General features: G+C 61.5%; 1 protein-coding gene across 1 annotated transcript; it reads right to left on the bottom strand.

Annotated features, from left to right (window-relative positions):
* Window positions 1-6,552: 6,552 nt before the first annotated feature.
* Window positions 6,553-8,842, bottom strand: SIX1 (SIX homeobox 1). Its single transcript, XM_087747035.1, has 2 exons — window positions 8,067-8,842; window positions 6,553-7,081 (listed from the first exon to the last, which is right to left on the bottom strand). Exons 1-2 carry the CDS (start codon window positions 8,624-8,626, stop codon window positions 6,793-6,795), a joined length of 849 nt encoding a protein of 282 aa, XP_087603161.1. The 5' UTR covers window positions 8,627-8,842; the 3' UTR covers window positions 6,553-6,792.
* Window positions 8,843-10,718: the final 1,876 nt, after the last annotated feature.

The following is a 10,718-nucleotide window of genomic DNA, read 5'->3' as shown; positions in this document are numbered from 1 at the left end:
AAAGCCTCTTTGCTGAAGGTCTTCTCCAGCCCAGGCCCTGGCCATAGGTGGGGAGGTGAGAGGCAGAGCAGAGGTGGGGGTCTCCCAGCAAGCAGCTTGCAGCTCTCCCTTCCCATGCCCTGCTTTGCCTTTGCCCTCCTGGGGGCTCTTTGAATGTCATCCCAGGTACCCGTTGGACCTGGAGGCCTCAGAAGCAGATCCTGCATGTGAAGGTCATAGATGGGGCTGGTACAGCCCAGGTTGGCATCAGCTTCCTGGCCAACGTGTTGCACTGAGTGTGCCTGTCCACTTCATTAGGCACCGTGTTTCCCAGGGACAGCACAGCTCCAGCTTTCCCACGTCCTTTGCCTGTGCTCTTCCCTGCAAGAAATATCCCACCTCCCTGTCAAGCGCCTTTGGGGACGTTGGCTTGAGGGGCACTTCTTCCCACAGAGATTCCTCCCAGCACAAGCTTCAGCATCTTCCCCTCCCATGGAGGCAGCAGCGACGCATGGCCCCGCCTGAGCCATCCCAGTCGTATAAAACCACCACGTGCTTTCCCCCGCCGTGCACCCAACAGCCACCGAACACCCAGGGGACCATGGAGCAGGCCAGGGCGTCCCCACCTCAGCTCCACTGCAGAGGGCACATAGTGCCAACCGCCGACGGCCCTGTGTGCCAACAGGGTTGGAAGCCACCATGCCAGGGGACAGAAGTGTCCCCTGCAGCCGAGTGCTGCTGAGCCCGCACACCACTCCTGGCTCCTGCTCGCTTTTGGTTCTGCTCCTGCAGAGGAGCGAGGCAGGCGAAGCCCTGCCGAGGCGGGCAGAAGGAAGCCTCTGGCTATGGGCAACCAAGCAGCCTGTGGCCAAAGGCTTGGGCAAGTTCTGCGGCTTCTTTGTGCCAATACCTCTGCCCAGCCCTGGAGGGCTCCCAGGAAGGGAATAGCAGTTTTTAAGCTGTTGCTCCCTCCTTCTTTTACTCTTTCTTTCCCTGCTTCCCCGCTGGCTCTGGGAGATTAGGCATACGAAGATCTTAATTCCCTAAATACATCTCTGATTTGTTCTAGCGTGATGCAGCCCTTCTGCTGAATGAAGCACATGCCGAGGCCATGCCCATCCGCAGCCCTGGCGCTGCCGCAAAATCCCTCCCGTGCCTGCACGAGCAGTCCTGCGGGTCCCCAGGACACCCACCGCCCCGCACCGGGCAGCGGGAGCGGCGGGGGGGACAGGCGTCCTTCGGGGCTCAGGAGAAGCACCCTGATGGTTTGCAGATGTGATTTCATTTTTCAGTTGTTTCTAATTTGCTTGGGTGTTTCTTTTTTTTCAATTCTAGAAAAGAAACAATTTCTTCAGGGAGTGTTAGCCACAAGCCTCATTTGGCATTGTTTTTTAGTCAATTGGTTTTGTCTTGTATTATTAGGAATATTATATTACATAATGATAAGCCGCAGCGACTTATTATGGGGACTATAAAGGGAGGCAGTGTGGGCACGCGGAGCACCAGCCGCCGAGGCGGGCAGCCGCCCTCCCCGCTTCGTCCCCTGCCCTTGCTCTGACCTTCGGCAGGTCCGTCGCCTCCCTGGGTCTCAGTTTCCCCTCCTGTAAAACAGGGCTGATAGACGCACCAGCTATTAGCTTAAAAGCTTTTCCATCCTTAAGTCAGAAAAAGCTGAGTTTTTCCCCTTTCTTCCACCCTGAGAAGCAGGCGTGAGGATCTTCTGTACCTTTCTGTCACGGCTGGAAGCCACGGGAGTCTGAGCGGGCACGGCACCCGACCAAAGCAACCCCGATCCCTGCAGAACTCGGCTGCGGATGAGAGGCTAAGGCAGAGCTGGGAAGGAGCTACTCTGCCCACGGAGGCGTTTTCCAAAAGCACTGGACCAGTGAAAACAGGAAATCGTAATTGAACTCAATCTGCCTCTTTAACCTCATTACTGAGATTGGGATTATATGCTTCGAAGAAAGATCAACCTGTGTTTAAAATCTGGGGAGGTGGGAGCAAATGGTAGAAACCACGGGGAGAGAGGAAACGTTCCTGTGCTTGGTGACGAGTCCAGCTGGAAGGAAAGACGGGGTGGCACGGGATGGGGGTTCAGCCTGGTGGCCTCTTTCCAGAGAGCATCAGGCTGCTGTTGGGGCAAGCGCTGACAATCTCTGGGGAGCCTGGTAGTTTCCTCTCTCTGCCTGAAGATTAAAGCAAAATTTCCTCCATTTCCATATTTAAAATTGTGTCCACGTCCAGTTGGGAAAGATGACGGTGTCTCAGGTTGCTTTGTACACTTGATCTGAACCAAAGCTCCTGTGGATCCAGCCTCTGCCACTGCTGCTCTCCCCACGCAGCACCTGGTGCCCTCAGAAAACCCAAGGGCTTCGGCCCCACCAGGAACAGCAAAATCCACCCTTGAAGATGGATTGCCGCAGCCAGGTCGGCCAAGCACTGCATTGTCTGCACCTTTACTGCTTCTGCTGCTGTTAATGATGTCCGCGTGCATCAGGCAGGTTAAAGCACCTGCCCCTGAAGGCAGCATATACGGAGCCCCAGCCCCCAGCAGCATCACCCCATAGGGAGCTCTTCCCCGGGTGCAAAATCGCCGCCAGGGAAGCATACCGGGTAGGCAGGCAGGGAGGTTTCCACCCAGGCAGCGCCCGGGAGCTGCTCTCCGGAGAAAAGCAGGAGTAAGGGAGAAGTGCAGAGGTGAAGAGTTATCTCAGGGCATGGGCTGTTTTCTTTAAGGGCCTGCAGAGTCCGAAGCACTTCAGTATAGTTAAACAATTGTTAAATAGTACTTTATCTTCAGGCTGGATAACAGTGCAAGCAGCCGCTGGCTACCTAGTGACAGGCAGCTTGATAAAACCACCTACCCAGGAGGGAGGCCGTTGGGATGCCTTGGCCCGATGCTGCCTGTACCGCACACCCTGCCTCCTTCCAGCTGCTGACGTTTCCAAACCCGTGCGCTCAAAGCGAAGCTCCGACGCCTGGCTGAGCAGGCCTGGTTTGCAAGGACACAGAGCACAGAGGTCTCCTAACGGCGTGGCAGCTCTGGGCTCCTGGCGTTGCAGCTGGGGGGGATGCACGAGCTTTAGGGAGCCAGGCCTGGAAATGTTGCATTTAAATCCATCAGCTGAGCGAGCATCCGCTCCTCGCCACGGGCCTCCGCAAAGGATTTGCCGGCACGTGGGCCAGGGTTGTGGGGGCCGAGAGCGGGGTCGGACGTGCCCCGCTGCGGGGCCGGGGGGCAGTGGGGAAGGGGAGCCGGACAGGGGCCGGCAGCGGGGCAGGGGCAGAGTGGGCCTGCGGCTCGTGCACGGGACAACGCTGGCTCAGCGTGACCCGGGAAATGCAACGAGGAGAGAGAGGAGGGGGCTGGATTTCTCCTCGGGCGTTTGTTTTTATACACTGAATTTCCTGCTGGGGCAATCTAAGCGTAACCCCCCCGCGCCGGGCTGCCCCCAGCGTGGAGGTAGGCTGGGGAGAAGCGGGCTGCCCGTCCGCCTCCGCCGGAGGAAGAGGCGCTTACGGTAGAGGTGACCTTTCTAAATCCCTGCTTTGGACAGACATTTCCAATAAGTGCTGAAGAAAAGCCTGCCAGTTCCAGCTTTCTCAGCCTGCTCTCCATTTTCCTTCCATCCTCTCCAGGCTGAATTTAATCCGAGAAGGTTCCTTTGAGCTTTTGTGTGTTGCTGGGGGAGATGTGGGCGCGCAAGGGATCGCGTTACAACTTTCATTTCCTGAAATGTTTGAGGGAACATCCAGGGTTTTATCCACACATCAGGCAAAGTTGAGGGCTCGGATTTCAGGTCTTGTCACTCAGCTGTCACCAAACAAATGAGCCTCTCAGAGCTGGAGACGGAGAGAGCTACCTGCTATTCATGACCCCGAAAGCAGGTGATCGCTCATGGGAAAAGCAGGTAGAATTAATCATTCCGCTGTTCTCCATTTCCTCCCCTTTTTTGGCTGCCCTGGACACAGTGTGAAATCTGTCCTGGGGGGTGAGGGGGGTGGGGGGCGAATTAACTCCTTCCTGCCGGTGGGAATACAAAGCAGAGCGAGGTGAGAAACAGCCCCGGGCTGCCTCCCCAGGCCGATTTTGCTGTGAAAAGCTCGCTGCGAGGTCAAGCCTAATGGAGGAGAGCTCAGCAACCTGCGCCTGGCCCAGCTCCGGGGCCTCCCTGGTCCTGCTTGCCCGCCCCCTTCCCCAGCCCGGGTGGGGATATTTCCAGGGGGGTCCCTCAGCATCCTCCATCCCTCCCTGCCACCATCCGCCTGTTGGCAACCTCCTCCCTCTCCCTATCAGGGAAATGGAGGGGTCGGGGCGTGGGCAGGGCTCTGCGGCCGCGCGGCGCAACGTGCGCGGCCCTGCGCGGTGCTGCGCGGCCCCGCTCCGCAGCCCTCGGGCCTGACAGCAGCCCCGGCCCGCAGGTCCGCGCTGGGAAAGGGGGGGTTCGGGCCAGGGGGACACTCCCTGCCAGCCCCCCCCCCCCCCCCCCCCAAAAAAAAAGTCAGCCCTGCCGCTGCCTGCGCGCACGAAGCGCCTCCGCGCTGTTCGCTTTGAAAATAAGCCCTGGTTTGCGAGTCCCGGCTTGGCTTTCCCGCCGCGCAGGGCTGGAGCCCCGGGCAATATTTATCCTTCCTCTTCACGGAGCCCGTGGCTTGGGGAAAAAAAAAAAAAAAAACAACAACGGAGCTGGAGCTTATCCGTCCTCGGGGCGCAGAGCCCGCGGCTGCTCACCCTAAAAATCTCCCTCGTTTCCCTGGGGGTTCCCCGCTTTCTGCCCGGGGGGGGCTCCGCTGCTTCGTGGCGGATCACGGCGGGGCTGGATGAGTCCCCCGGGGAGGGCGATGAGGGTCCCCGGGTGGGGCCGAGGGCGAGGCTGGAGCGGGGGTCCCGGACCGGGGGTCCCGTCCCGTCCCCGAGGTCCCCGCGGGGCGCGCAGCGGGGCCCCCCCCGGGCCGGGGTCGCTGGGCACGGAGGGGGGCTCTGCGCTCCCACCCGACCTCGGGTTTTGCCGCGGCTCCACTCGCGGCCGTGGATGCGCGCAGACACGCAGATGCGCGCCCACCCGCGCGGTTTGCGCGCCCAAGATTTGCGCCCTCCGCCTTGCTCCCACGGAGCCGCGCTGGGTCCTGCCCGGGGGGTGGAGGGGTCCCCACTGCCCCGGCCGTGCCCCCCCCAAAGGGTGGTGGGCGCGGGAGGCCCGGCGGGACCCGGGCTGGGTGCCCCGAGGGGGCGGCCGGTGCCCGGCCGGGGGGGAACCGTCCCCGCAGCCGCGGCCCCGGGCGCCGGCTCCCCCGCAGCCGCAGCCGAGGAGGGGGAGGGATCCGCCACCCCGTCCCGGCGCGGGTGGGGGGCCCGCGGGGGGGCTGTGGAGCGCGTCCGGGTGCCGGGCCCGTTTGGGGAGCGACCGGGAGGGACGCGGAGCGCTCCGGCCCGGCCAGACCCTCCTGCAGAGGGTGACATTTCTCCATGGCCCAAGACCCCGAGAATAAACACGGCAGCGACTTAAATAAACACGTAGTTAATGATGCAAAACGCTAGCAGGGGGCACCGGCACCAGCGGCCGGGCCGCAGCGAGGCCCCGACGGGGCGGGCGGCGGGGACCAGCCGCTCCCTCCCGGCCGGGCGCCCGGCTCCCACGGGGAGACCCCACGCCAGCCGCTCCAGTGGGTCCCCTCTCCCCTTCCTTCCTCGGTTACAGAGGCGCCGGCCGTGCCCCCCGCCGCAGCCCGGACCGGGGGTAAGGGCGGTCAGAGGGACCCGGGCTCGCCCCTGCAAAGAAAAGCGCAGCCTGGGTGTTTCTGCCATCAGCGTTGTTTAATTTAGACTGTTTAGGTACAATAGAAAATAAACCTGAAAGCACATGCGATTTGTGGTAACAAATACTCGAGACAGACAGCGCCGTCCGCGGGCTCTCTGCAAGCCGACGGGGGCAGGCGGCGAGCGGGGACAGACGGCATGGAGCGGCGTGGAGCTGGCGGGGCCGCCTGAGCAACGCTCCTTCGGCAGGAGGCGGCCGTCGGCTTTTATTATCATTATTATCAATATTATTACTACCCTAATTTTTAGCCACATCGATGCATTTCGCCACGGAGGAGAAGGGAGCCGGGGGGCGCGGGCCCACGGGAGCTCGCTCGCTGACCGCCTCGCACAGCCGCAACGAGACATAGGCACTTGTTCAAACTCGAATACTGCAGCTTCCCCCCCCCCCCTTTTTTTTTTTTTAATTTAAACTACATCGAAATCTTTCCGGTAAGGCTAAATATGAAAAATGTAAACGTAACTTCCCCCCCTCCTCCCGCTACGGGCTGGGTCCGGCGGGTCGCTCCTCCGCCTCCGCCCCAGCTCCCCGGGGCCCCGCGGGACCCGGCCGGGCAGAAGCAGGGATGCCCCGGCCGCCCCTGCCCCGCCGCGGGGCTGGGATTTATTTCGATGGAATCGGATCCAGCTGGGGTTGTTTTTTGGGTTTGGGGTTTTTTTAGTTTTTTTTTTTTCATTTTTTCTTTTTTTTTTTTTTTCTTTTTGTAATTCCCACTGGGACCAGCTCGTTTGAACTCGAAGGGCTGAGGGTTTCTGCCGCTCTCTGCGTTTGGCTACGTGGAAAAAAAAACCAATAAAAATAAAAATCATGATGATAGTAGGAGACGCTTGGGGGGGGACTGTACCAGGAGCCGATGTGGGGTTGTGTGAAAGAGCCGAGAGTCCCGTCAAGAATCAGCGGGTGAGCTGTAAAACCGGGTGCTGTCCTCTCTGTACAACCCAGAGCCTCTGTCCCCGAGCAGAACCTCCTCTCCCGATCCTCCGGCCGCGGGCCTTTAGGATCCCAGATCCACCAGGCTGGACGTGAGGGGTCCCAGCAGCGAGTCCTGGAGCTGGTGGCCTTGGAGGCTGTGAGGGGTCTGGGATGCGGCTAAACCGCTCAGGGAGTAGCCGGAGCTCCTGGCGTGGCTGAGGTTCCCCTGCAAGAGCAGGACCGAGTTCTGATCCGGGCTTTGGGGAGGAGAAAATTCTTCCTCGGAGCTGGACATGAGGGGTTTGCTCCCATCCAGAGGCGAGAGTTGGTTCGGTTTGTTGGTGGCCGCGTTGTTGTTTTCCGTGTTCTCCCTGCGGAAAGGGAAAAAAAAAGGAAAAAAACCCCACACAGCGGGGATGTTACGGCGGGCGGGAGGCGCCGGGGATGGGCGCTGTGCTAATGCCCCCGGTAAACCCTTCGCGTTTTCTTTCACCGTGGGAGCAGATGCCTCTCCCCGGGAAAAACAACAACAACAACAACAACAAAACCACCTAATATTTTCATAACGGATCGTCCCTATTTCTTTTCACCCTCCTATAAATAGGTGTACACCGCACAGCCCGGTAATTTAGGTGAGGGGGGGGGATATTTTTTTTTTAGGGTGAATTTTCTATTTTTTATTAAAAATGAAAGCGCGGCCCGGCGACGAGCGGGGTGCGGGGTTTTCTCTAGCAGGCTCGGTGGGGAGGTTGCTGGAGGAGGGAAAAAGCGGGGAGATGCTCTTCGTGGCCGGCTGCTTTGCCGGGCCGAGCCGCTGCCCCGCACCGAGGCCACCCCGGGCGGCGCCGCCGCCCGGGGTGGCCTCGGTGCGGGGCAGCGGCTCGGCCCGGTCACCGTGTCCCCATCGCGGTCTCCCTCCGGTTCCTCCCCTCTCCATCCCGGGGTTGCATCTTTTTCCTCCGGGCTTGGGAGCTTCCCTGCCCGATCCCCGGCAATACCCGCCCCGGCATCCCGGAGGCTCCGGGACCGCGTCGCTCCCGGTTTACTCGGGGCAGCAGGCAGCAAACAAAGGCGGCGGCGAAGCCTGGAAAGGCCGGTGAAGGGCTCGCTGCTCCCCCCGGGCAGGTGGGGTCGGGAGGCGAGGAGTGGGGTTCGGTGAGTCTCGAGTGGAAAATCCACTTGGGTTACCACGGGGGTGTGTGTGTGTGTGTGTGTGTAAAAATGCAACGCGGTTTAGGAAAAAAAAAAAATAAAAAGGGATTTGGAGGGAGCGAGGTATTTTCGCCGCTCCCATCCCATCCGCCGCCGGGAGAGCGGGGAGAAAAGCGGGTACGGGGAGGATTGGGGGGCAAGTACCTTTCCTTCGCCTCCGCCGCTCGGTCCCGCTGCCTCCGGTTCTTGAACCAGTTGCTGACCTGGGTGGTGGTGAGACCGGTGGCTTCGGCCAGTTCCCGCTTCTCCCGGGGGGACGGGTAGGGATTGTGGGCGTACCATTCCCGCAGCACGCCCCGGGATTTCTCCTTGAAGCAATAACTGGTTTCCTCGCCGTCCCAGATGGTGCGGGGCAACGGGAATTTTCGGCGGACGCGGTATTTCCCGACGGCGCCCAGGGGTCTGCCCCGCAGTTTTTCGGCTTCCACGTAGTGAGCCTTCAGCCAGAGCTGCTGCAGCTTGGGGTGGTTGTGGGGGGAGAACTGGTGGCTCTCCAGGATCTTGTAGAGCTCGCGGAAGTTGCCGCGGTGGAAGGCCACCACCGCCTTGGCCTTCAGGACGCTCTCGTTCTTGTGCAGGTGGTCGCAGGCCGGCAGCGACCAGAGGAACCGACCCAACCTCTCCAGGTTCCCCCCTTGCTGCAACACCTCGCAGACGCAGGCGACCTGCTCCTGCGTGAAGCCAAACGACGGCAGCATCGACATGGCCGGGCGCGGCGGCGGCGGCGGCAGGAGGAGGAAGAGGAGGAGGAGGAGGAGGAGGAGGAGGAGGAGGCGGCAGCGGGCACCCCGCGGGAGCGCGGCGGCGGAGGGGCGGCGGGGAGCCGCCCGCCGGGCCCGGTCCCGATCCCGGTCCCGATCCCGGTCCTGATCCCGGTCGCAGAGCGGGGAGGCGCGGGGGCGGGCGAGCGGGGATGCCGGTCGCCGCGCCGGGGGGACTTTGTCCCCGCTCCGCCGCCGCCGCGCTTAAAGCGCCCGAGCCCCCGCGCCGCGCTGATTGGGCGCCCGCGGCTCGGCCCCGGCCCGGCCCGGCCCAGCCCGGCCCAGCCCAGCCCGGCCCAGCCCAGCCCAGCCCGGCCCGGCGGGCAGAGCCTCGGCACGGGCGGGCGGGGCCTGGCGGCGGGGACCCGGCCCCGGCCCCGGACTCGGCCGCCGCCGCCGCGGCTGCGCTTCCCGCCGCCGCCTCTGCGCGGGTGCGGACCGGGCCCCGGCCCCGCCACCCCCCGGCCGCATCCCTGGGGAGCCGCTCCCGGCCGACTTTGTCTTTCTTTCTTCCACTCTTCTCTCCCCCCGCCAAAACTCCTATCCCTGCCCCCCCCCCCCCCCGCCGCCCGCTCGCCGTCCCCTGCCAAGCCAGCCCGTATTTAATTACCTTAATGCTGGGGATGAATAAATAATGCTTTAGTGCGTGGCCAAATAACACGCGGCTCCCCTGCCCCCCGCTCGGTCCCCGGGGGGGTCCCGGGGGGAGGGGGGGCAGCCCCCGGAGCCCCCGAGGAAGCCGCGCAGCAAAACTGCACCGACCGGCGGGGCTTTAATTAACCTCCTCCTCATTTGCACACCTCGCTCAAAAGCAATTATTTAAAAAAAAAAAAAAGGAAAAAAAATTAGAAAACAATTAGGCTCCCCGAGCAAAGATAATCTATTGTCAGTGGGAAGGGAAGGACGGGCTGGGAGATGAGGACAATGCGGTGAGATAAGGGCAGGGGGGCGGTGGGAAGAGGGTGTCTTTATGAGTGGGTTTATCTTTGATTAGATAAGCCGAGCCCAGCGCTTTAAGCAGCTCCGGGCCGCTTTCGCGTCAGGAACGAGTTCGCTCGGCGGGAGCCGATGGCCGTCGCGGGGCTCCTTCAGAGCTGCGGGGCTCCCCACGGGCGTTCGCGTCGCTGGGAGTGGAAGCGCCGAGAGCGAAGCGCGGCCGCGGCGGGGCCGGGCTCGGAGCCGGGGCCGGGGCCGGGGCCGGGGCCGGGGCCGGGGCCCTCCCGCTGCCCGCTCCCTCTGCCCGCGGTACCGTACGGGAAAGGCCGGTCGCGATATTTTCCTAAATCCGGGTGGTTGTTTTTCCCCATGTACTTTCGCGTCTCGGGGCTGTTTAAAATAAGCCCCTGCCACCCAGTCTGTACAGTGACTTTACTATGTAGGCTGGAGTCAGGGCGCTTCCATATCCCATGACCATGTGTCTGGTAATTTTCCCTTGCCATTTTATTTTAGTACTTATGATGTTGCAGATGAAGTCTTAAAGAGCTGCAATGTCCTCCCAGAAGGAATGTCTGCTTGGAACAGATCCTTATTGACAAGGCAGCTGTGTGGGGACCGGAACGGAGCCTTAAACCCGGCTCTAAAATCAACTAATACCCTAAAGTCTGGAGCAAGTGCGCAGAATTACAAGGCATGGGCTCGCAGCCGCCCGCGGCCGCGTCCTGGAGGAGCAGTGCCCTGCCCAGCCCGGGAGATGGGCTCCCAGCCCTCCTTTTTATTGTTATTCATTTTTAGTTTTGGTTTTGTTTTTTTTTTTTTTTCTTTCTAATAAGGTGCTCAGTTCGGGAAAAGCACGGACCTGTGGGCTTAGACCTTCAGGATGAGGAGGAGAAAAATGCAAAGCGGGGCTGAGGAAGCTCCTTGCCATTTTAACGAGAGCCGTTTTCTCTTGCCCTCACACTTCTCCTCTTTTATTTTCCTTTCCCCCCCCCCCCCCTTCTTTTTTTCCCCCCTTTAAAAGGCCGACCGAACCGAACACCGTTCTTGCTGGGAAGAAGCAAACGAGCCCGGCGCGGCCGGCGGCGGAGCGGGCAGGGAC

This window comes from Nipponia nippon, unplaced genomic scaffold, assembly GCF_047370975.1.
Source record: "Nipponia nippon isolate SJK-2023a ecotype South Korea unplaced genomic scaffold, ASM4737097v1 scaffold_11, whole genome shotgun sequence".
NCBI lineage: Eukaryota > Metazoa > Chordata > Aves > Pelecaniformes > Threskiornithidae > Nipponia > Nipponia nippon.
The sequence above is the reverse complement of the archived record's forward strand: the minus strand, read 5'-3'. Positions and strand labels throughout refer to the sequence as shown.